Source organism: Salvia miltiorrhiza, chromosome 6 (assembly GCF_028751815.1).
Source record: "Salvia miltiorrhiza cultivar Shanhuang (shh) chromosome 6, IMPLAD_Smil_shh, whole genome shotgun sequence".
Classification (NCBI taxonomy): Eukaryota; Viridiplantae; Streptophyta; class Magnoliopsida; order Lamiales; family Lamiaceae; genus Salvia; species Salvia miltiorrhiza.
The window spans coordinates 20,183,231-20,210,047 of record NC_080392.1 but is presented as its reverse complement, the minus strand read 5'-3'; the positions used below and the strand labels follow the sequence as shown (position 1 = coordinate 20,210,047).

The 26,817-nt window shown below is 37.5% G+C and overlaps 2 protein-coding genes across 6 annotated transcripts; both read right to left on the bottom strand.

Moving 5' to 3' along the window:
- Nucleotides 1–643: 643 nt before the first annotated feature.
- Nucleotides 644–6,705, bottom strand: LOC130987394 (protein ENHANCER OF LHP1 1). 2 transcript variants are annotated; one of them, XM_057910914.1, is made up of 13 exons: nucleotides 6,241–6,705; nucleotides 4,831–5,930; nucleotides 4,251–4,427; nucleotides 3,985–4,098; nucleotides 3,749–3,853; nucleotides 2,610–2,744; nucleotides 2,473–2,528; nucleotides 2,294–2,396; nucleotides 2,087–2,203; nucleotides 1,741–1,867; nucleotides 1,483–1,613; nucleotides 863–1,370; nucleotides 644–693 (listed from the first exon to the last, which is right to left on the bottom strand). In XM_057910914.1, exons 1-12 carry the CDS (start codon nucleotides 6,518–6,520, stop codon nucleotides 912–914), a joined length of 2,904 nt encoding a protein of 967 aa, XP_057766897.1. In that variant the 5' UTR covers nucleotides 6,521–6,705; the 3' UTR covers nucleotides 644–693; nucleotides 863–911. The 2 variants fall into 2 exon arrangements, with proteins under 2 accessions (XP_057766897.1, XP_057766895.1); XM_057910912.1 differs by having other exon boundaries at nucleotides 644–1,370.
- Nucleotides 6,706–23,222: 16,517 nt separating this feature from the next.
- Nucleotides 23,223–26,364, bottom strand: LOC130987393 (uncharacterized). 4 transcript variants are annotated; one of them, XR_009089715.1, is made up of 3 exons: nucleotides 25,161–26,364; nucleotides 23,638–23,785; nucleotides 23,223–23,376 (listed from the first exon to the last, which is right to left on the bottom strand). XR_009089715.1 is itself a non-coding variant. In XM_057910910.1 (2 exons), the coding sequence occupies exons 1-2, from the start codon at nucleotides 26,122–26,124 to the stop codon at nucleotides 23,348–23,350; spliced, it is 993 nt and encodes a 330-aa protein (XP_057766893.1). In that variant the 5' UTR covers nucleotides 26,125–26,364; the 3' UTR covers nucleotides 23,223–23,347. The 4 variants fall into 4 exon arrangements, 2 of the variants coding, with proteins under 2 accessions (XP_057766893.1, XP_057766894.1); XR_009089714.1 differs by lacking the exons at nucleotides 23,223–23,376; nucleotides 23,638–23,785 and adding exons at nucleotides 23,877–24,015; nucleotides 24,073–24,198; XM_057910910.1 differs by lacking the exon at nucleotides 23,638–23,785.
- Nucleotides 26,365–26,817: the final 453 nt, after the last annotated feature.

Sequence of the window (26,817 nt, the reverse complement as noted above, 5' to 3'; positions counted from 1 at the left end):
GCGAACCTCAAAGTATTCAGTAAGTAAAGTTCGAAATTCGATTCGATACTAAACAAATCAAACTTGAGCACACCACTATTCGGTTCGGCTCGGTTCGATTACACCCCTACTCACAAGTGATCGGCCATCTCCGAAATCTCTATTAACAATTAATTGGCGGTGGGTTAGCAAATTGGGAGAGGAAAGTGAAGACAACTTTCTAAGTGCTAATTAATTATTTTGATTTTTGAAGACAACTTCTGCATCTCGAAAAGAGATAACAAATTATTTTGATTTTCTTTTGTGTTACCAATCAAAGGAGAGGTATGAATCAAATCACTTTTATTTGGAGTTATGGGTAAAATAGTACATTTATAAATAATTTTTATTATTTATTAAATGAAAGGCTATGAAGAGTAAAAATGAAGCTATGAATAGAATCACCCTTAATCTTACATTGCATTGCACCGAAATTAAGTCACAAGCAAGTCCATTTAATCGAACAACATCATAATATACCATGAAACTAGATTTGTCTGATCCATCAAACCAAACACCACCTAAATGTTTCAGGTTGTACCAATAATCCACATTACCTTTCATAAAATAAAATAAAATAAAGCCCTAATGGAGAGACTGTTACTTGCACTAATGCTGCTTCTGCTTCATCGGAATTCCACAATTGCATTGATCCCTTTGCAAGTCGCACTAAAACTGAAGTATCAAAGATAAATACAAGACTCCTATCAATATATAGCAGTGCTACATAATCTCTATTACAATATGCAGTTTATTTTTCTTTCTTATGATCAAACCTAAAACAACACTAGCAAATTTGCGAGCATCATCATTCCCCTTGGAAAAACAGATGAGAGAAACTTACAGCACTAGTTTGTGGCTTCAATTTGCTGAAGACAAAGCATAGTAGAACCTCATAACTTCCCCTTGACATCAGTCTTCTTCATCTTCTTCAGAGAATCGAACAACGAAGGACTTTCTTGGTTGCTTGATGACTTCGCGAATGGATTAGATGGGCGACTAGAACATGGTTTATCAACCTTTGTGGCCTTGGTTGCTTCTCTAGGATTGTGTACTCCATTAGCGTTCACTTTCTCCGTCACCTTCAAGTCCATAGTTCTTCCTAGTGTCATAGTTTTACTTTCTTCATTCTTTCCATTTCTGTCCTTGGTAGGCTCTTCAGAGTTTCGTGGTCTTACATTGGATGTGGAAGGCAATATGTGGGCGGGAGATACAACTGCAGCTTCTGCTGCTCTATTGATTTCTGCAGTAAAGAACTTTGTAGATGCAACTTCTGTTTTAAGAGAACCACTGTACTTGGACTTGCTGTCAGGGAGTGCCGTGTTCCCATCCCTTTCACTGAGCAACTTTTCCTGTATTGATGCATGTGAGAAAATAAGAAAATGAAAAAAATCGGATAATTGGAGAAACCATCTCGAGTTATGTTTGGACTTGGAGGACCTTAGCTGGGAATTCAAATCTCACCTCCACTATACCATTGAAACGCTCAGCCAAACTTGGTAGCTTTAATGCAGTAACAAGTTTTATGGCTCCTCTAACTGATTTTTCAAGTGAAAGAAGTTTTACAAGTTCAGTGGCTCTGACTGGTTTGTCACCTGGAAAAGAAAATAAGAAAAATTGGTTGAACTATTAATCGTTATTACTTACATCTCAAGCAATGGAGATGATGGAAAGCAAAAACGAGTTCATACAAGATGTGCGTCTAGTTGCAGAATTACTTACTGTTGCAGCAGGACGCAATGAGCCTCAAGATGCATCTGTCAAGGGCAGTTTCAACATTGAAAGCCTCATCGTCAAGTAAGGTTGTATCAAGACCAGAAGCTGCTCTTTCTTCTATACTTCTCTGGATCTGAATATACCCACATTGATAACTCAGCATCACAGAAAGAAAACAAAGCAATATATAAAGTTTTATTCATCTCCTCACAGAATGCAAACTTAGATGATTTTACAATTCAATCAGCATCTTTACGAATTTGCAAAACATATTGAAAAAACTATTGAATACTACTATAAACATTGAGTATACAGCCAAAATAGCTGAATTTACTGAATTTAGAAAACATACCCATGAGAGATGCATGTTGCTCATCATAAATTCATTCTCAAGGCTGTCTGCACCGAGGTCTGAAGCAGCAAGTGGGAATGACAGGTCTAGCAAGGTCAGGACTGGCTTGGGAGTGGACTAAAGAAGCCACGTTCGAAGATGAAAGGCTTAGTACTAAGACAAATTGATATGGTTAGAAGTAAGCACAGCACTAATGAATTGCTATACCTGCGGGAAGGTTTCAGGCAACTTGCAAACAATGCAAAATAACTTGCTTGCATTCAGGCCAGCAACCCAATAATTTTCCTCAGACTTCTTTATTTTGCTGGCACTGACAATTAAAGGAGTTTTAGCTATTTATGCTGAAAGGCATGTTTTATAAAAATTTATGCAGAAAACTTTTATACCTGAAAAGTGGTAACCAAGTACCACCAAATTGACTTGTAAAGACTCTCAAGATACCCTACACATATGATAATTCTAAGAGCAACATACACAAGAACCATATTTGTAAACAATTAGACTTGGACTGAAAGATATGCACCTTAGAGTCAAAAGAGCTCAGTTGACCTTCCTCACTGAAACCAAACCATGTTAAGTTAGACCCAGGAGTCAATGGAAGCCGTCCTCTTAAAGGCTGTGATCCATGACAAATGTTGAAGACTCTAAATTCAAGGATCTGCAAAGAGAATTTTACAATATACAATCAAATACCTTTTGCCCTACTTCAAAACAAAACTGTGCTTCTTGCAACATAATCTATTGCAAAATCAACTTAGGCATTAAGCAGAGTATCACCATACCAAGTTCAGCCAAATCGGCCTGACTAGGCACCTCTAGGCAACCAATATTCATTTATTCCTACAGAAAAGATGACATGTCTGATTTTCATTTTAACTTGACCAGAAGAAAAGCCATATTTGGCTTGGGATGGGCTATGAAAAGCAAGAGTCACTTAAATAACATAAACCTCAAGAAGTATAAGTAGTTGGCCGCTAGGCAGCCTAGGTGCAAGGCAGGGGGGGCTATCGCCTAGTGATGTTTGCAATGAGCACAGGAAGAAACTCAAAGTGACCTGAGCATTAGATCCAGTCCAACTTTGAGCTTACATGTCATATAATCCATAATTTTGCTGAAGATAAAGGAATCTCCTTCGTAACTGAAACTTAGATGATAATAACAAATCCAACATTACATCTGTCATGCTTAGATTATTCAATTATGATTGGAGACTAGTTACAACTTATTTACAATATTACCACACTCATAACACATCAAAAAGTGGACTCCTTTCCAATATCTCAACTTATTCCCAAAATTATCCATTAAAAGGTGGGTCCCTTTCTCCACTCATAACACATCAAAAAGTGGGCTCCTTTCCAAAATCTCAACTTATTCCCAAATTTATCCATCAAAAAGTGGGTCCCTTTCTCCACTCATAACACACTTACCTAACATTTATTAAAATTTGTGCCAATAAAAACAATGCACTCTTAAGGGACAGAGGGAGCAATTGCTAACTAAAAATCACGACAATGTGCCGTGTTAACTGAAGAAAAGTCAGTCCTTAGCCACAAGAAGTAACGTATCCTCTAGATTCCTAGAACTAACTTTTGTTGTAGATGATGATGGATTGAGGTGATTTATAAACATATACATGATATCTAAAAACTTCGAGAATACCTGTTCATCTGTGGGCAGAGGAGGAGAAATATGTGTTACAACTGCCAGTTCATCTTTGTAGCCAGCAGCTGTAACCACTGGTCCATCAAGAGAGAGAATGTACCTCTGACATAAGATAATTAAATCAGATTGTCATAAAGCAAACAAAGTATAGGGAAATCACATGGAAAAAAAATGATTCCCAGTAATATATTCCTTAGTAGAAGCTCGAATTTAATAAAACAAACTTAACATACCTGCAATCCACCCTCAGTAAAGATACGGAGAGAATTAAGGTTTGTGATAGCAGCAACCCAACCACTTCCAAGTGCTATTGCTCTAACTTCTTCCCCCTCAAACCGCATAGACCACTAAGTTTGCATGAGGGAAATCAGAATTAGCCATATATAAACACATATTTTTAATTTCTTAGCTCAAGGACTAATTAATACATTTTTGTGTATATTCCTTCTGGTAATTACACGACGATATCAGCCCATAAAAACAAAGATAAAGTGATTACCTCACTGTTATTTGCCCAGCTACTGAAGGGACGATACATAAGCGTACTCATATTCTTGTCACCTTTGCATGGATTCGCAAATACACTGCCCTTCTCATTTAGAGAAGCCATCGTAAAACCAAAATAATCGGTCATCGCAGAAACACGTGGACCACTGTTGGTATCATGGAAATCTATCTGCAGTTAGATTATGTAAACAGTTAGTCATAGGATCATAAGTAAATCTCGTTGATTGGTAAATCAGTATTTTCAAGCTTGATCTTTCCTTAACAAGTATATGTTCAAAGTACAACTAAAAGAAAGTATGTTCAAAGTAGCACTTGATAAGTGACTTGGTGTTTGTTTTTTATATACATCAACTCTGATTGACTTCAGGTGTTCAACTAAGAAACTTCAAAAGTCAATGCAACAGAATAATGCACCAAGTCTTTGGTTTTGGTATTAAATCCAAGCCATGTTTTCTCAATTTGGCTTCCTAGTCTTTCTTCTGAAAATGAAAATAGCATTATATATAATATGGTTTTCAGGAAAACTGCAAAACTATTGATCGGAGGAAAAGAATACAAGGATAACAGGATACCTCTATATGTGAATATCCTTCATGTTCCATTGTGGTTATACTCCCAAGCATATTGTAGCACAAAAAGTGCCTCTTTCCAGGCTGTGCAGGTGTAGCTCCAGGCTGAAAAGCTTCTTGCATTTTAGGCCCTGCAGTTACCATCGTATTTCTAGATCCACTCTTTCCAGAGAGGTTTTCTTTATGACCGTAAAAAGCCTTCTTACGAATTTCAACTTTAGGAACAGTTTCCAGCTCATCATTAAAATCTTCTTCCCAGCCATCATAATTAGAGTGCTTTCGGAATCTTTTTCTGCTAAGTGGCTCAAATTCGCCATGGCTATCTTCATTAAGATCACTCAAATTACCTGATGCACAAGGTTCTTCTTCCTCGTCAAACAAGAGGAGGCCATTGTTGTTTTTGGAGCATAAGCCAGGAATATCTTCAGTTGGAGATTTCATTGTCGACGGTACAGCTGATTCCCACACACCATACTTCCCCTTAACATCAATAACTGCCAATGCATTTCCCTCAGGCTTCCATGCCATGCAAGATATGCATTCACTAAATTTTTGCCTCTCAATGTCCTGTTTCTTATCCACATCCCAAATAAGAATTTGCTTGTCTAAACCAGAAGTAGCAATATATTTCCCATTAGGCGACCATGATAAGAAGCAAACAGGTTCTACGTGATCACCACTAAGAGAAAAAAGTTTCTCAGCGGTGTCCCTGTCGTACATTACCACATTATTTTTCAGACCTGGTACTGCTAGCAATTCTCCATCTGGACTCCATGCAAGTATGTTCATTACTGAGACATCCGTACCATTGTTGGGAGCAATAGCCTTAAGGACATGAAGTGTACTCCCAGATTGAAGCTCCCAGAAAATGACAGTCCCAATTGAATCAAGTGAAGCTAAGTATTCAGTTTTAGGATCAAAAGCTAGGCTAGTGACAGATCCTTTATGCCCTTTAAGTACTCTTGCAATGGTTCCATCAATATTATTGACAAGTTTGATGCCCTCATCATCACCAGCAGCAGCCAAAATTGTTCCCGACTTATTGAAAGCAACAGCACGAATTGGCAGTGTGAATCTAGTGATATTAGTCTCAAAGTCTCCGCCTACAGAAGTACAATTACAAATCCTTTTAATTAACATACTGACAAATACAAAAGTTCGGATTTTGAGATTTAACAAATCAAGGACGAGATCAAAGATGAAATAGCAGTTTTTCAATTAAGCCTTTCAAAATCTAAAAGATTCCAAAATCCCAATTTCCGTATTCCATGTATCACCTACCAAATATTTCCCACTCAGAAATGAGCAAGTAATTCCAAAAAACAGCTCCACACACTCAATCGCACAAAATACTAGCACCCCCCCCCCCCCCCCCCGCGCACACACATACACTAAAAGTATGGAAAAAAATACCGGGAAATTTATATAACTTGACAGAGTGGTCAAGAGAGCCAGAAGCTAGGCAGGTGGAATTAGGGCTGAGGGCCAACGCCGTGACTCCCTCGCGGTGGTTGCGAAGAAACTTGGGCGCATTGGAAGGCGCGGAGGCGTCGTGGATGCAGATGGCGTTGTCGGAGGAGGAGGCGGTGACGATGTGGCCTGCGTCGGCAGCCCACAGAATGGAGCACACAGAGGTCTGGGCGTCGTCGGCAGCCGTGTGGGCTTCTCGGAGCTTCATCGTCCGGATCTTCATGTTTCCTCTTTGTTGGGAGGCAGAGGCAAGTATGTTGTGAATGTGGGAAATGGAAATGGCGGTATATAGATTTGGCGGAATTGGCGGGGTTGTGATTCAGTTTTTTTGGTTTTTGGCGGCAACTTTGCTGGATGGTGACTCGCCAATTCGCTCGCTCACAACCCGGTTTAAAGTTAAACAAAGGATAATTAAGTCCGAGAAATTGTGATTGTGAGGGAAGTAACCAAATGGGGAAAATTTATATGCTATCTACGCTCTTCTGGTTGATGTTTGCCACGTGTTTCGAGCTTCTTTTTTTTTTGAGTTGGGGCTAGGGGTGAACAGAAACCGAACCGACAGTCAAAACCGAACCGAACCGAACCCTATTGGTGCGGTTTGGTGCCTATTCTACTGGTGGTCGGTTCGGTTCGGTTTCTAAAAATGAAAACCGAAAATTTTCGGTTCAGTTTCGGTGCTGTGTTTTTGGTTCGGTTTTGCACCGAACCGAACCGACTAATATTAATATTATATTAAATATTTATATTTTACAATAGATATTTAACTTTGTAAAGAAAAAACCCTAAATCCTATTCCTAACATCTGCTGCGCCGCATCACTTTCAGAAATCAGAATTCTCAACTCTCCTCCTCCTCCATTTCGCACGTCCTTCTCTTCCCTACCAGCGTCGTCCGCCCATCGCCTTCGCCTCTTCGGCTCTTCCGGCCTCCAGCGGCGCCGTCCACCAGGCACCGTCTGTGTTTCTCATCACCATGAATTTATTTGTGTGCGTGTGGCGGAGAAATCAGAGGGAGAAGAGGGGCTGAGGAAAAGGGGGGTCAGGCGGCGGCTGCCCTCATCGGGGAAGGGTGCAGCGCCGCCGTTGACTATTTTGTGTGCGTGTGGCGGAAGGGAGTACCAGCCGCTACCTTCGTGAGTTGTGTGTTTGTGAGTCAGAGTGGTCGAGGGAGATGTGGGGTGTCAGTTGGTGGAGCAAGAGACGAAGCCGGAGGGCCGACAACGGTGTCGCCGGCGCCTGCGTGCGTTGTGTGCGTGTATGGTGAGAACAGAGAGAGAGACGAGATTAAATGGAGGGAGGCGCAGCCATAATTTTGTGAATTGAGAAGAGATAGGTTTTTCCAATTTGTGGCAGCCCAAATCGTGGTCGGTTCGGTGAACCGAACCGAAACCGACGGTTTTTCCAGTTCGGTTTCGGTTCGGTTTTGGGACTATGATTGGTGCGGTTCGGTGCCCAATTTGAGCATCGGTTCGGTTTTCAGTTTTGGGTTTTTGGTTCGGTTTTGCACCGAACCGAACCGATGCTCACCCCTAGTTGGGGCATAGAATCCGATAATTGCATGTTATCCAATGTTTCGGCAACATAGTAAACTGGGCTGACACGTGTACATTTTTCGATGCCAATATTTAAATTTATGTTTAGTGGCAATAAAACGAGACTTTCGGAATATTTTCTTTATTTTCTTTTCCACAAATTATTAGCTCATTCATTGTCAACCAGCTTCATTATTCTACGAATTCTAAGTTTCATTGTTCTGATATCAAAATCGAATTCTAAGCTCCATCCGTTCCATGAATTCTAAGTTCCAAATGTAAAGTTGCACATTTTTGCCAATTTTGTGTTTTTTTTAAATAATTTTCTTCATTATTATGCTTGCATGAATATGATAATATCATGTTTTTTTAGTGTTAGGTCCGGAGGGTCTCGAATAGGTGTATGAGGGGGGGGGAGAAATACACCTATAGGCTATTTTTTACTTTTAAAAGAGTCCAAACGAAACGTCAAACACAAATTCACACAACCTGTTTACTGAAAAGAGTTTTGACCAAAACAGGGTTGACGTCTGATACTGAATACTCTTCAGTAAGGAGATATCAGTTAAATCAAAGAACTTAACTGATACACGTAAGGCTTCAGTCGAGTTTGATAAACAGAGATGTTATGAATCTTACTGACTATCAGAAGATAGATCAGTTAGACTGATAACACACGCAGCGGAAAACCTTTGTTTCGTAATAGCCTGTGAGTTAAACACGTTGTCAGTCTTTAGGTTTCTCTTTGCTATTAATCAGTTTTCACTTTAAGGAAGGCAACAGCACAAGTAAGAAAGTAAATACTGAAAGTTATAAATAACACAAAGATTTTTACGTGGTTCGAAAAATACTTCCTACATTTACGATCGATTGATCAGACCAACAACTTCACTGGGCAAGTGCTTACGGGTGCACTGCAAACCGATGCTCGTGCTTACGGGTGCACAGCAAACCTGAACATGTGCTTGCGGGTGCACACAACCGAAACAACTGAAGATCCAATCTTCAGTACCAACACACCTTGGAAAAATGGAAAGGTGTAGGAGAAAGGGGGCGGTGCATGACTTAGGGAGGGAGGGTGGTGGTAGGGGTGATGGCTGTACCGCAATAATTTTCAGGGGTGTGGGGGCAGCTCCGTTAAAGAACAAAAATTTTGGGGTGAGGGTGCATTCTGTTGAAGAACATAACTGGGGAAGGGGAGGGGGGAATGGTGAATGATGGTGAATTGGGGGGTGTGATCTGTTCAAGAAACTGGGGTTGGTGTAAAGCGGCTGACGGTGTAAGATTCTTCACTGTTGGGGGGTTGTTCAAGAAAGTGTTCAAAGAACATAATTTATTTTGGGTAAATATCACTTTAAACCTCAAACTATTTTCCCACTATCAATTATATCCTGAACTATTGAAAATAATTTTTTAAACCTTGAACTATCAATTTTGTATTAATTGTACCATTCGTCCATTGTTTTTTTGCTCTAAAAATTTGACATGGCTCGCTGGATGCCACGATCTAGTTAGAATTATTCTATTTTTGACCTACATTATATAAAACGACGTGATTATATGTCCTACTAATTACAAATTCAAAGGGTGAAAAATGGGTGAAGGGTGCAATTGATACAAAACTGATAGTTCAAAGTTTATAAAATCATTTTCAATAATTCAAGATATAATTGATAGTGGAAAAATTGTTTGGAGTTTAAAATGATATTTACCCATTTATTTTGGGGTTATTAGCACCTAAATACACCAACTTTTGGGGGTAGTTTGGTTTTGCACATGAACTTTAAAAAGTGTAAAAAAATACATTAACTTTATTGTTGTAGCAATTTTATTACAAATTCAAAATATTAGATATTCGAACTCCATAAAATTCTTACGATTTACGGGTTTAGAGCAGGGTCGGCCCTGCTGTGTTTTCTGTGGGGCAATTGCCCTGGGCCCCCAATTTTTGGGGGCCCCATAATATTGGCCCAATAGTGTTAATACCCTAGTTAAAAAAAATAAAAAAATTACTAAACCCATTTTGTGCAGATGCTGCGCAGCCCATGCCCAACAAGTAGAATTTTTTTTTTATTTAACTAACGGAAAGAAAAAAAAAACGGTCTTCTTCTCTTCTCACTGCACTCTCTCTCAACGCTCTATCATTCTCAAAGCAGCGCTGCACTCTCTCTCTCTCTCTCTCTGCTCCCGGCTCTCAATTCTCTCTGACGTCATCACTCTCCGTTGTCCGCTCTCGATTCTCTCCGTTCGACGGTTGTTCACTGTTCAGTTCCAGTGAGGCAGAGGCGCGGCTGCGACTGTGCGTGGCGTGGCTGCGCGGTTCCGCTGTCGGTGCTCGCCTGTGCTCGTGCGGGCGGCGGCGGTCGCCGAGCGAGTTCTGCTCGTCGGTTCTAACTTCTACGGCAGAAGCGAGAAGGGCCGCATAATTTAATTATAAGTGTGTTGTTCTAATTTTCATTATAATTGCTTAATTTGATTTTGAAATTGTTGTGCATAAAATTGTTTTGGAGTTGTCTAAATTTGTTAATTGTTATTGTTGCTTTGCATATAGAAATTTATTGTGAGAATTATGTTGCCTATAAAATATGCATCGGGTAGTAAAAAAAGAAATAAAAGAAAAAGAATTGATGAGGTGATTAAAACTAAAAAAGGAGTCATTCATAAGTTTCTTACACCTAGTTCTAGTTCTTCGGTGAAAGAAGTTGATGTGATTGAAAATGAAAAGGTTGATGCTATTATTGAAAATGAAAATGAGAATGATGAGAATAAGAATGAGAATGATGCTTTGCATATAGAAATTGATTATGTTGCTTTGAATATATTTGATCCAAGAACTTGGGATAATATTGATAATAAAACTAGAGATATCTTGATAGAGAAAGGTCCCCTAAGAGAGTATAATCTCACATTCCCTGTAGATGAACTCGGTAGACATTTTGCATATTCTCATTATACTAGAAAATTACCAAATGGTGAGAATCAAGATAGAAAATGGTTAGTGTATTCAAAAGATGTAAACAAAGTATATTGCTTTTGTTGCAAATTATTTAAATCATGTCAAAGTAAAAGTTTGATAGGAAATGAAGGATTCAACAATTGGAAACATATACATGATAGACTCAAAACACATGAGAATAGTGTTGAGCATATTAATAATATGAGGACTTGGATTGATTTGCATATTAGATTGAAACGCAATCAAACAATTGATAAAGATTTACAAATACACATTAAGAAAGAGAAAGAACATTGGAAACAAGTTTTAGTTAGAATTATTGTCGTTGTGAAATGTCTTGCTACACGTAATTTGGCTTTTCGTGGGGATAATGAGAAAATTTATCAAAATAAATAAATAATAATGGTAATTTTTTGGGTTTAGTTGAATTGATTGCAGAATTTGATTTGGTAATGCAAGAGCACTTAAGACGTGTCCAGAATAAGGAAATTCACTATCATTACCTTAGTCATAAGATTCAAAATGAGTTGATTTCAACATTAGCCTCTAAAGTTAAAAATGATATAGTAAAAAAAATAAAAGAGGCTAAGTATTATTCAGTGACACTTGATTGTACTTCAGATATAAGTCATAATGAGCAAATGACTTTAGTAATTCGATGTGTTGATATGACTAGTTCTCAAATAATGATAAAGGAATACTTCATAGAATTTATAAGTGTGGATGATACATCGGGATTAGCTCTTTTTAATGAAATACAAGTTGCTTTAGAAGCACTTGAGCTTGATATTGATGATGTGAGGGGACAAGGTTACGACAATGGTTCCAATATGAAAGGAAAATATCAAGGTGTGCAAAAGAGGTTTCTTGAAATTAATCCTAGAGCATTTTATATGCCATGTGCTTGTCATTCTCTTAATTTAACAATATGTGATATGGCTAGTTTTTGTGTTAAAGCGGTTTCTTTTTTTGGAGTTGTGCAACGTTTGTATACTTTATTTGCAAGTTCTACAAAAAGATGGAAAATTTTACAGGATCACCTTCATCAATTTACTTTGAAGTCCTTATCAACAACAAGATGGGAAAGTCATATTAATAGTGTTACTGCTATAATAACTCAACCTAATGAGATAAGAGATGCTCTATTTGAACTAGCAAGAGTTAGTGATGATGCTAAAACTAGGAGTGAAGCCGAGTCTTTGGCGACTAATGAACTTGAGAATTTTGAGTTTTTGTTGGGTATGACTATATGGCATAATATATTGAACAAAACAAATTTGATTAGCAAAAAACTACAATCTAAAGATATGCAAATTGATGTTGCAATAGTTATCTTGAAAGGTTTGATTTCTTATTTTGAAAAATATAGAGATGATGGTTTTCAATCGGCCTTGACATTAGCTAAGGAACTTGCATCTAAGATGGAAATTGACCCCATTTTTCCACCAAAACGTATGATTCGTAGGAAGAAACAATTTGATGAAAGTTGTCAAGAAGAGATTCCATTATCTGATGAAGAGTCTTTTAGGATCAATTATTTTCTTGTTATAGTGGATATTGCTATTTTATCTTTAAAGACTAGATTTGAACAATTGACAATTTTTGAAGATATTTTTGGCTTTTTGTTTCCTCATAAGATGTTATCTTTATGGGATAGTGATAAATTGCATAAGTGTTGTGTTAAGCTGCAAGATGCCCTGAAACATAATGATAAATTTGACACTGATGCTGAAGATTTATATTCTGAATTGCAAATGCTACAAATGTGTTTATCACCTGAAACAAAGTCGCTTGGTGAGGTTCTTGAATTTGTTAAAGTTTCAGATTGCTTTCCTAATATTTCTATTGCATATAGAATATTGTTAACTATACCAGTTACTGTAGCTTTAGCAGAAAGAAGTTTTTCAAAATTAAAATTGATAAAATCATATTTACGTTCTACTATGTCTCAAGAAAGGTTGAATGGATTAGCGGTTTTGTGCATTGAACATGAAGCATTAGAAAAGCTTGATCTTAAAGAAATTATTGATGATTTTGCTTCTCAAAATGCTAGAAGATCTAAGTTATTTTTGTAATTATTTCATCATTGTTTTCTAGTTTATTGCACTTTATAGTTAATATTATAGGGGCTCATTTTTTCCTTTTCGCCTAGGGCCCCTGAAATGTCAGGGCCGACCCTGGTTTAGAGATATGTTATACGATGTCTTTTAGAGATGTCGTATACGATATCACAAATTCAATTTTTGCTCAAATTAAAGCTGACGTGTCAAGTCGAAATATTGATGTGTATTCATAGGACGTTTTAAAAAATGACATCGTATAGAACATCTCTAAAAGATAACGTATAAGACATCTCTAAACTCGTAAATCATAAATTTTTTATAGAGTTCGAATATCTAATATTTGAATTTGTGATAAAATTACTACAATATTAAAGTTTATGTATTTTTTACACCTTTCAAAGTTCACGCACAAAACAAAACTACCTCCAAAGATGGTGTATTTAGACTACTACCATCGGTGACACTCACATGAGTGTCACCGCATAAGACAAACAAATGGAATTACTAATTTAAATGGAAATTGGAGCAAATTTGGTGACTTTGGGCTGTTCACCGCATTTGAGGCGTGAGAAAGTCATGCTTATGTGGCACCCTTTCATTGGGTGCCACTTAATTAAATATATAATTTTAAATATTATTTTTTAATAGTTTATTGTAATATAAAAAAATTAAAAATTAGGAAAAAAATTCTATATATAGACTTCAATTTTTTTTCATCAACACCACTTCAGTATCCTCATTTTCTCAGCAATCTTTCAATAGCCTTATTTTCTATCTAGATTTTTTCTTCATTTTGAAGCCATGGATCCAAATGACCCTAATTATTATTCAACTTTTGGATCTTTTTTTCACCCTCAAAATTTTTCAAATCCAGAAGATGTTCAAAATTCTCAGTACTACGAGAATTCTCAATTTTCTCCACACCTCAACCAAATTTCTACCCCTCACGAACATCCCATTTCACAAAATATCTCTCAGAATTTATTTCAAGATGTCGAACACCCAAAGAAAAATCAGAAAGCTGCAAAAAATGTAGCTTGGTGCGTGAAAGAAGATGTAGCGCTTATGTCTTCTTGGATCTGCGTTAGCGAAGATAAGCAAAAAGGAAAAAATCAAAGAGGGGCGACGATGTGGGAACGTGTGCAGAATATGTATCATGAAGCTCAAAAAGAAAATCCAGATGAGATCGGCCCAAGGAATATCGAATTAATGAAAGGTCGTTTTAAACGACTTAATGAAAATGCAAACAAGTGGATTGCTGCTTGCAAAGAAGCAAATGCTAGAAAAAGAAGTGGAATGAGCCAGAAAGATATAGAGATGGAAGCTCACTCAATTTATGAAGCAGGTGGCAGTAAATTCCAAGACTTGGTTGTTTTCAATAATGTTATGAGTAAATATCCGAAGTGGAACTTAGCAATCAATGAAGTGGGTGATGATCAAGAAAGTGGTGGCAGCACAAAAAGGTCTAATACTTCTGAAGATGGTGATTACTTTATCCCGTCCAATCCAGAAACTCCAACTACTAGCGAATCTACTATGTCTCGTCCTACAGGTAGAGATAAAGCTAAAAGGAAAGGAAAAGGTAAGGCAATGGCATATGAATCAAATGAAATGTATGAAAAAATCTGTGCATTGAGACTTAGTAGAGACCATGAAAATGAGTTAATGACTACTAAAATTGTATTGGAACGTGAAAAGCTTAAAATGAATTCTCTGAAGATGGAAAAGAAAATGTTGGTCGCATTGTTGGCGAAGGACCATTTGTCTGCAGAAGAGGAAGAGATGAAAAGCCACCTCATTGCCATTTTATTTCCGATGTAGTTTTGCAATTATGTAATTTTAATTTATGTTTCAATGGTGTAATTTTAATTTATGTTATTTCAATTCTGCATTGCTCTATGTAATTTGTTTGAATTTTCAATCCAACTGTTGAACATGCAAGTGTCTCTGACACTCTTCACGTGATAGTCCATCATAATTGTCCTGCCATTTCACATCTCGATGTCCATAACATTTTTCCTCCTTTTAACATGCAAATGTCTATCACACATTTTCTGACATTTCACATGCACACTTTAATCTCTGCCATTCACATGCACACTTTAATCTCTATCATTCACATGCACACTTAATAATTGTCCTGCCATTTCACATGCATCAAAATGTCTCAACAACGACAAATAAATGGTTCACATGCACATGTCAAACAACTTAAATTAAATTTTATCACTGCATTTATTTTTCTATATAACATACCTCATATCCAGTACCTAACTCATTCTAAAGCTAAAATGTCTTCTTCATCTTCATCTTCAGATGAATGGGAAGAACGACGTTATCAACAAAATCGTCAAATTGATCGCATTATTGACGATATGCTCATAAACAATCACAATCTTATTTTAGGAACTTCTTCTTCCACCACTAAAAAAAGGTATATTGTGATAGGGAACGTGAAGTTGGTGAGCAACGTTTGATGAGTGATTATTTTGTCCCTAATCCAACGTATACTTCAGAGCTCTTCCGGCGTAGATTTCGCATGCAAAAATCATTGTTCCTTCGTATAATAGATGTTGTTACTGCTAACTCATTTTAATTTTGTTTTACTCGTGTAATTTTTGTTGTATGATCAAGTAAATTTTAAATTTTATTTTTTTCTCTATTATTTTAATTTTTAAAATATATTTAAAAATTATTGTGACTAATATAAGAATAAAAATAAAACAAAATAAAAAAGATATTTAGGTCATGTGAGTGTCACTAATGGAAGTAGATTTAAGATAAAGGTTGGGTTGTGTATGTGGAAGAGAGAGAAATGAATATTTTAATTGAAGGTTGGGTTGAAGGAAAGTCACTGATGTGGATAGTCTTAGAGGCCAATAACCCTTTCTTTTTTGGGTGTAGACAAAAACAGTCTTTCTTTTTAAAAAAAATTATTTATTTAATTCCAACTACCCAGTGTAAAAAAAGGAAGGATTTTATGACAAACTAACAAATCAAGGTTCCCATTAAGAATGAGAAGTAAGATTCTTAGTTAAGAAATCATGCCATGACTTTGCACTGATTGATTGTCGCACAGTCTCCTAGTGCATTAATGTTACTCGTAGCCACTCATCAGTTGCTAGTACACGTCTATTACAAAAAAGACCAAGTCTTAAACTTCTACCTTTGGAGTAATAAACCATGAAAAAAAATCAGCAAATACAATAATAGACAAAGCCTAAATAAAGCTTCATAGGCCTCTGTGTTTCTACCTGACCAACTTGCTTCACCAACTCCATTTATAATGTTAGTAAAAATTGGAGGTAGGTAGCCACCTACCACCTCCACCATTTGCCACCTACCACCATGAGTGCCACCTACCACCATGAATTTGCCTATAAATACCTTCTTCCACAACATTGCAAAGACACACCAAAAACACAACCAAAGCATTCTCTAGTTAGAGAGATAGAAAGATAGAGAGAAAAATCTTGTGAGAGAAAACTTCAGTGTGGAAGTTATACACGAGTGATAAAAGTGAGTTGAGAGATAGCCTCTGCGTAGGCAGATACAAAATACAGTGTGGTATTTTTGTTGTACTCCTCATTTTGAGATTCTCTAATATATTGGGGTGGGTCCGTGGACGTAGGCAGTTTGGCCGAACCACGTTAAATATCGGTGTCATTATTTTTCCCGTCTTAGATAATTTATATCTTTGATATTGCTTTCGATTTGATAATGGGCGGAATTATTTGTGTATATTTCCCAACAACTGGTATCAGAGCCACGTTTGTGGCGGTCTGATAATTTTCTTGTGATGTTACTATTCATTGTGAATAGTGATTTCGTTGTGAACAGTGATTGTTCTTTTGTAATTCTTAGTATGCTCTGTGGTTGCAGTAATTACTGAACCTCCACATCAAAAAAGAATTACTTTGAGAAAATTATCTTGTTTATCAATTGGGAGCAGTTACGATGGGCGACGGAAAGATTACGATTGAGAAGTTCGATGGTACGGATTTCGGTTTCTGGAAGATGCAGATCGAGGATTATCTTTATGGAAAAGATCTACATCAGCCCCTCAAAGAAAAACCAGATAAGATGGATCCGGACGAGTGGGAGCTGCTGGACAGAAAGGCGATGAGTGCAATACGTTTATCGCTGTCCAGGAACGTTGCCTACCACACGACTGGAGCAAAGTCAACAAAGGAGATGTTGGCGATTCTGGCGGAGATGTACCAGAAACCATCAACTGCAAACAAAGTACATTTGATGAGACGATTGTTCAATCTAAAAATGTCCGAGAGCACACCAGTGCAGAATCATTTGAACGAGTTCAATATGATCACCACACAGCTGAGCTCGGTGGAGATCGAGTTTGATGATGAAGTTCGTGCCCTAATATTGCTATCTTCTTTGCCAGAAAGTTGGGCCGGAACAGTGACAGCAGTTAGCGCTTCATCGGCAAAGGCAAAGTTGCGCTTTGACGAAGTAAGAGATCTGATGATCAGCGAGGAGATTCGCAGGAAAGAATCTCCATCTACTTCAGGGTCAGGGACTGCACTGAACACGGAATATCGAGGAAGATCGAAAGGAAGGCAGAACAGGGGAAGGTCAAAGTCCAGAGGAAAGAGCCAATCCAGGACGGATAAGGGTTCAATCCAGTGCTGGAACTGTGAAGAGTTCGGGCACTTTAAGAATCAGTGTAAAGCGCCACCGAAGAAAAAGGATCACAAAAAGACAGCGAACGCAGCCACAACAGAAGATGTAGGCGAGGCGTTGGTCCTGAGCGTGACCAGTCCGATGGAGTCGTGGGTGCTGGATTCTGGAGCGTCTTTCCATTCATGCAGTAATGAAGATATAATTGAAAATTATGTCTCTGGCGATTTTGGACAGGTGTATCTTGCTGATGATGAGCCCCTGAAAATCGTGGGAAAGGGAGATGTGCGAGTTGTGACATCCAACGGATCCGAGTTGAAGCTGAATCAAGTCAGACATATTCCTGGACTGAAAAGGAACTTACTTTCAATTGGGCAGCTTGATGCAGAGGGCTACACAGTGACATTTGGCTGCAGTAATTGGAAGATAATCAAGGGAGCTATGATTATAGCTCGTGGAAAGAAGGAGGGCACGTTGTATATGACAACTAACTCCAAAGATTGCATTGATCTTGCAGGAGGAGTGAACAATGCAGATTTGTGGCATTGTCGGCTTGGCCACATGAGCGAAAAGGGGATGAAGATAATGTGTTCGAAGGGTAGGCTGCCTGGCCTGGAAACTGTTGAAGTTGGCCTGTGCGAGGATTGCGTGTTCGGAAAGCAGAAAAGGGCAAGCTTCTCGAGAGGCGACAGAACCTTGAAGACGCAGAAGCTGGAGCTGGTCCATAGTGATCTATGGGGACCGGCGCCTGTAAAATCCCTTGGTGGCTCAGAATACTACATAACCTTCATTGATGATTCCACTCGAAAGGTATGGGTTTATTTTCTTAAAAATAAATCCGATGCATTTGATACTTTCAGGAAGTGGAAAGCCCTTGTAGAAACTGAAACAAGGCTGAAAGTAAAGTGTCTACGATCCGACAATGGAGGAGAATATGAACTTAAGGAGTTCAAAGACTACTGTGCTGAGAATGGGATTCGCATGGAGAAAACCGTGAGAGGAACTCCCCAGCAGAATGGTGTAGCAGAACGGATGAACAGAACACTAAATGAGCGAGCAAGATGCATGAGGCTGAAAAGTGGGTTGCCTAAGATGTTTTGGGCAGATGCAGTTAACACAGCTGCATACCTAATCAATAGAGGTCCATCAGTTCCATTGGAGTTTCGGATACCTGAGGAAGAATGGATAGGAAAAGAGGTAAACCTATCTTTTCTACGCATCTTTGGATGTGTTGCTTATGCTCATATTGATCATGTTAATAGAAGCAAGTTAGATGCTAAATCTCTTAAGTGTACGTTCATTGGTTATGGTGGAGACGAGTTCGGTTATAGGCTCTGGGATGAGCAGAACCGAAAGGTTATTCGAAGTAGAGATGTGGTTTTCAATGAACAGGTGTTGTACAAGGAAAGAGTGAAAGCATCTAGCCCTGGCAATTCTGATTCCCAAATAGTCGAGTTAGACATCTCAAACTCGAGTGGGAGCAAGGAGAGCCAGAATTTTGAAGAGGTTCCAGATGAGGAGCCAAGAACCCCACCACCAAGCAATCCGCTGCCAAGACCGGTTAGAGAGCGACGTGCACCTGATAGGTACTCGCCCTCTAACTTTTATTTACTACTTACTGATGGTGGTGAGCCTGAATGCTATGCAGAGGCAGATACTGGTAGTAATAAGCGGATGTGGAGAGTTGCTATGGATGATGAGATTGCATCTCTTATCCTAAACGGCACTTGGGAACTTGTAGAGCTCCCGAAGGGGAAGAAGGCATTGCATTGCAAGTGGATCTATCGAATCAAGATTGAAGCTGATGGTAGCAAACGCTACAAGGCAAGGCTGGTTGTCAAAGGGTTTGAGCAACGATACGGTATTGATTATACCGATATTTTTACTCCTGTTGTGAAACTGACCACTATTCGTTTAGTGTTGAGCATGGTAGTTGCAGAAAACTTGTTGTTACATCAGATGGATGTAAAGACAGCGTTCCTTCATGGTGATTTGGAGGAAAACTTGTACATGACACAGCCCGAGGGATTCGTGGTGAAAGGAAAAGAAAATCTTGTGTGCAAGTTGAAAAAGAGCTTGTATAGCCTGAAGCAAGCTCCGAAGCAGTGGTATAAGAAGTTTGACAGTTTTATGTTGGAGATTGGCTACGCGAGATGCCACGCTGATCATTGTTGCTACTACAAGAGGTTCGACAAAAGTTATCTTATCCTTTTGCTATACGTTGACGATATGTTGATCGCAGGAGCTGATGCAAAGGAAATGGATAAGTTGAAGAAGCAATTGTCTGAACGATTCTCCATGAAAGATCTTGGAGAGGCCAATCAGATTCTTGGCATGAGGATCAAAAGAGACAAGGCGGCAGGAAAGTTGTATCTTTCACAAGCCAACTACATTGAGAAGGTATTGGAAAGATTTAACATGCAGAATTCGAAGCCGGTGAACATCCCGTTGGGTTGTCACTTCAAGCTGTCGAAGAAGGAGTCGCCATGTACAAAGGAGGAACGTGCCGAGATGATAAAAGTTCCTTATGCATCAGCAATAGGCAGCATTATGTACGCCATGGTGTGTACAAGGCCAGATATTGCGCATGCAGTGAGAGTAGTAAGCCGATTCATGGGTGATCCGGGCAAGCAACATTGGGAAGCAGTCAAGTGGATTCTTCGTTACTTAAGAGGTACCACGGACAAAGCTTTATGTTTTGATGGCAAGAGTGCCAAGTTGGTTGGCTATGTTGATGCAGATTTGGCATCAAATGACCTGGAAGGTCGGAAGAGTACAACCGGGTATGTATTTACTTTTGGTGGTACTGCTATTTCTTGGTCTTCTAAGTTGCAGAAGATTGTCACGTTGTCTACTACGGAAGCTGAGTATGTAGCCGTGACGGAAGCAAGCAAGGAGATGGTATGGTTGCAGAATTTCTTGGGAGAACTTGGGAAGAAGCATGAGAATAGTACACTATTTAGTGACAGTCAAAGTGCTATTTTCTTGGCTAAGAATCCAGCGTTTCACTCAAGGACAAAGCACATTGAGTTGAAGTATCACTACATCCGTCACCTGCTGGAGATGAAGATCTTACAACTTGAGAAGATCCAGGGAAGCAAGAACTCAGCCGATATGTTTACAAAGGCAGTAACCATTGATAAATTGAAGTTGTGCTCAGCTTCAATTGGTTTGTTAGAATAACAAAGACAGAAAGGCTGCTGCGTTGATCAAGGTGTGAAGACAGATTGAAATCAGTCTTCAAGTGGGAGATTGTTAGTAAAAATTGGAGGTAGGTAGCCACCTACCACCTCCACCATTTGCCACCTACCACCATGAGTGCCACCTACCACCATGAATTTGCCTATAAATACCTTCTTCCACAACATTGCAAAGACACACCAAAAACACAACCAAAGCATTCTCTAGTTAGAGAGATAGAAAGATAGAGAGAAAAATCTTGTGAGAGAAAACTTCAGTGTGGAAGTTATACACGAGTGATAAAAGTGAGTTGAGAGATAGCCTCTACGTAGGCAGATACAAAATACAGTGTGGTATTTTTGTTGTACTCCTCATTTTGAGATTCTCTAATATATTGGGGTGGGTCCGTGGACGTAGGCAGTTTGGCCGAACCACGTTAAATATCGGTGTCATTATTTTTCCCGTCTTAGATAATTTATATCTTTGATATTGCTTTCGATTTGATAATGGGCGGAATTATTTGTGTATATTTCCCAACATATAAGAGGGCGAGTTCCAATTCCAGTTGACCACACAATCATGCCATACATATTTCACCGCCATTCTTAACTTGTTTAGGGGAAATTTCTTTATGTTACCTTCACAACCATTGCCCCAGTTTTTAAAACAATTTCATCTCTCTGAATTTTTCATCTTGAGCCAATGATTCATCTCCTCCACAAGTATATATCTATGCTTACGAGAAACCCAGTTATTACATACGAAAGCAAGCTAAGTGTGGGTGGCACGAAAAAAGAGAGTCAACGAACCTCAACAAGACCTGCTCTGTTAACCAACTCTGCCTGGGTACTGGTAAAAGTTCTACTGGTACAGGCAAGCTTGTTAATGAACAAAAAACTGTTTCTATCCATAAATAATACTGCATAGTCTATTTATGAGCCCGTACAAGATATGCATTTCATCAGGGCAATGAACTCATGTATTAGGGCATCATGGATATCTCGAACAATGAAGTTCCAAGATAGTGATACCTATATCAATTAACTACAAGTTGAAAGGAATATAGTACTATTCAACTACCTTTGGTAGAGAATGAAATTAGAGTTTTAACTTGAAAATTTTCCCAGATGTATCCTACAGTAGGCCAATACACGCATATTTGGGTGGCTAAAGGCATCTACTTAAAATGTTATGCAGATCACTATACTAATCAAAATATTGAAGCAGAGTACCATATTTACAAGAATTCTACTTCAAAAATATGTTCAGAATATGGTCTGTAGCTTCAACAAGTGTTACTTTAACGGAATCTTTAACCTTGGGATATAATTTGACTAGATCTTCATTAACATATTCATGAAGCTCTGCTGCAAACTCCACACCAGTTGGACCTCCACCAACAACGAAAAAATGAAGATTTTTTTTATTTTTTCTTCATCACTTAGACTAGGCAAACTTGCCCTAAAGTTGTGATAAAAAAATTATCACAATTATTTCATGTTTTATCTTTTTGCCTCTAAAAAAAACTCTCTTTTCCACTAGCAAATACTTCCTGTTTACCGTTTCCACTCTAAAATAACTTTTTAGCTTTTTTATACTCCTGTTTCATTTTTGTTATTTTCGTTTTCTTATTTTTTTTCTTCTAAAATTTGTAATTTAATAATGATAAATATTTAATACATATTAAATTAAAAGTTATGATAAGTGCTTTAATTTATACTCCTTGATAAAAATGTTATAGAAATTAAAAGTCTCAAACTTATTTTATTTTTATCTATTGATTTTATTTTATTTATTAAACTATATGCAAATAAATAGTTTTGTACATCTTAGAATATTATATGATACATAATGATACTCATTATCATTTATAATTGCTTTTGATATTTGATGATTTATATATTTATACACATTATCAGTTAAAATTAATTAATTGGTATTATAAAAATAAAAAATTCAAATATTTTCAAATTCATATTTGCATTAACTTATATTTAAATTATGTTTAATATGTAGTGTGTGTGTGTGTCTATATATATATATATATATATATATATATATATATATATATATAATATTTAAATATCATTCAATTTCGATGTTGGTCGTGCATCGCACGAGCGGGCATACTAGTTTTAATTGAAGGTTGGGTCGAAGGAAAGTCACTGATGTGGATAGTCTTAGAGGCCAATAACCCTTTCTTTTTTGGGTGTAGACAAAAAAAGTCTTTCTTTTTAAAAAAAATTATTTATTTAAATTTATAAGGTTAAAATTGTAATATACGAATTTAATCTATAGTTATATCTTTGCAACCAAACACGAATATTAATTATCTTAGTATTATAATTATATTTTACCTACCAAACACCTATAAATAATAACAATCTCACCTAATCCATATTATTTATTTGAATTTTATTTATCACCTATTATCTCAGCTTATATACCACACACACCCTAAGAGCACCATGGCTCAGGCAAGTACGCAAGTGCATCTATAACAAGAATTTCAGCAGCGTAACTATCAAAATAATAAGCTATGAAGCTCAAAGCAAGAAACTCAGAAATAATAAGCTATATAAAACAGTCGTATAGTTGTAAGGTCCTTCACTTGCCTGGAATGCTTAAGATTCTACTGGAAGCAGAGTAGAGTTCATGTCACAGTTGTAAAGTTCCCTGCTAGGCAGCCACCTTTGGCCATCGCCACCCTTGTCCCAAATTACTTAATATCATTACTATAGCATAGGATAACATCACTAAAACATTAATGAAATTGCAGGATAGGTGAAATTAACATGAGATGCTACAAAAGATTTTTTTCCAAAGTTTAGAGCAGTAATTTAGTTTGATGACCAATTCTCTAACAAACAAGAAACTCTTACAATTTCACATGTTTCCACAGACAGCAAATAGCAGAGAAAGAATTCATGTATCTAAAAGATCCGCATGCAATGGTGAAGGAGGCTTACCATTCCAGTGCCATAATGTGTTTGATGTGCTGATCTGTCAATGGAGATACTTTCCATAGTTGTGCATTTCAACAATTTAGTGATAATGCAAAATGCTCGAATCGGAGATAATTCCAAGTAGGATAATGAGAGGTACGCAATCAACCAACTGAAGAAATTAAAATCAAGTTACTGTGCCAAAAGATGGAAACCCTCCTCTAGTCAAGATCTTCAATCTTATAGTGATTGGGAGAAATATCTTCATAATTGTTTTTTCTTTTTTGCTTTGGTTATACTTTTTCTTTAGGACTCCCACCAAAAACACATCTTCGCATGGCAAGACCACAAGGAACAACACATATAACCCAGATTTTGTTACAAAATCTACCAACGAACCAGCTTCTTTAACAAAATTAGATGCATCAAACACAATAAAGCTACCAGAGCATGGTGCACCTTCTTTAACAAAATTAGATGCATCAAGCACAATAAAGCTACCAGAGCATGGTTGCACGGTATAGCTCCGAAGTCAGTATGTAAAGCTGAAACAGCACATGATGCCCTTAGGAAGTGATGGGGAGGCTATGCTACCAAAAGAAAAGAAATGTCACTGAGAAATTAAGCATGCTTTCGCAGTCATACACAGATGGGGAAAAAACACAAACAAAAACACAACAAAACAAAACAAAACAAATAGCTCAAAAGTTGTCTGTCTACAAAATAAGATCAGTAGCTTAAAACTAATCAAAATTATGTCCAGCGGCAACAGCTTGGCATCTTGACCACAGAATTATGTCCAGCAGTAGCTTAAAACTAACCAAACTACTTGGTCACAAAAATCAATTATTGACTTCATTAGATTAACCATTGCCAGCCATCCTTGGGTGCTAGGTTATCAAAAGTTCAACCGGGTTCATTTAAATAATGTTATTTTAGTATTGTAAAATCATAAAGGAAGATGTCAATATATGGTAAAACAGGTTGGCATCACAGATAAAAGCAGGGTAAATGTTTATGATAAACAACCTGAAGTTATAAGTTATAACATCACAAATGCATGATCATTATTTCATTAAAAACAATGATGATCAATTGCTCAAGGCCTATGTTGTCATTCCACGATTTATTCGGACTACTGCAAAAACTAGTTAGGTTCTCAACTTAGTACTGCATAACTTCACCAGAGAATGATTGAATTATGATATAACATTTCATGTTACCAAGAATCAGCAAAACTTCATGTCTCGAATGCATCATATTTAGACAATAAACACAGAATGATACTCACTCTTTAGCAAACTTAAAAATTGACAAATCAGTAAGTAAGAGAATGTCAAATACATTCCAGCCCAGGATGACAGTAATAAAATAAGACATGAGATAAAATATTCAACAAATTTAAAAGATTGCAACAATATACTCTCAAGTATTTTAGGTGTAAGGCAAACCAAGTTATACAACACTCCCTACCTATCAAAAGAATAGTGAAACTCTTTACCCAACAAAAAATCTCCCTAATTAACATCAAGGATGATGATTATTACCATTAACTGTGGACTCAGGAACCACCAAAACAGTCTTCTGCATTTCAACACTCCTCACTTCCTGAATCCCAGTTTCGTCATCCTCATCATCCGATTCCAAAGTGAACTGCGAATTATCCAGCTGCATATCCCCACCATCTCCAACTCCAAGGGGCTTATACCGCATAAAATCCCGATTAATGCTATACGTCTTACAGAACAACGAGTATACCCCAGCAGCTATAGTGATCAGAAGAGCCAAATGGCAGTTAAACTGCAGCGTTGCAATGGCACGCCCACGATGATATTCAGGGTGCCCTTTGCACTTAATGGTATAATTCCCCCTACTCCTAGCGTGCAAAGCACACCCATTAGCAATCAAATTGGAGTAAAACGAAAATCCCATTTGCAGAGTCCACATCCCCTGTAAGACTAGCCCGACACCTCGGCCCAGCTTTGGATAATTCGATTTCGATCCCTTCAATTCAAGTATGGTGGAAAATAGACACACAGAAATGGGCACTAAAATTAGGTCATAATAGCGATTTTCAATTCCACTGGGATCCTTATTTTGCGTGTAAAACAACAGGAATTCCTCTCCAAAGGCGAACATATAGATTACATTGAGTAACTTTGAAGGAAATCGAAACGACTCTATGATGCTCGACAAAATGCCTAAACCAGAATATAAGAGAAAAAGCAAAGCGATTGCGATTACTTCCAACTGTAAGACGAAACCCATGCTATCTTTGGAACTAGCGGCATCGGACAGAGACATCAAAGAGTTGACGATGAAAAGGACCGACACAATGGAGATCAGCAGAAACGTTACCGTCGAAAGAAACGACGTCGTTGCCGGCGCAGGCCGACGAATATTCGGCGGGTGCGGGATTTCTTTGAGAGAAACGGCGGCGGAGGCGAGTGATTCCAACCCGCCGATGAGAATTAAGGCGGCGCCGGCGACAGTGTAGGTGAATAGTCCCATTGTTTGACTTTTTCTATGTGAAAAGTGATCTCAAGGAAGAAGAATCGAAGAGACTAGAAAATGAATCTGGATTTGGATATGTATATCGGGTCAACGAAACGGATCCCTGGTTGGTTCTAACACGGAGCCGCCGATGAAGCCCAAACGGGAGAGATGATAATCCCAAATAGCTCTGACCACGCGACTTCCATTATCAAACTGAAACTGCATGTGATTCATTTCATCCATCTTTAAAAAAACAAAAAAACAAACAAGAATTGTTTAAAAATTCAATGTTCAAACTTCGATTTTAGGGTGCGAGTATTTTGATGGATAAATTTATCATTGAAAAATAAGAGATATCAAAAATTTAAGTCTTTAAATGTCTCATTTCTTTTCCAATATTTGACTTTTCTTCCTTATTTTCACTTCAAAGATGGATAATATTATCTTTCATTTTTTAGTGGATAATATTATCTATCTTTAAAGTGTAAAATAAAGAATGAAAATTTGTGAACTTCACACTTTTGTATCAAATGTTGAAAAATAAATGACATATTTAAAGAAAAAAAAATTTATTATCATTTCTTTTCTAATCATAAATTTATCCATCAAAGTAAAAGCTCACTTAAATTAATATCTATATATAGGAAAGATTTCAAATAAAAATTAGTTCTATTATGATAAATAAAAATTAATCACATTCCTTTATTT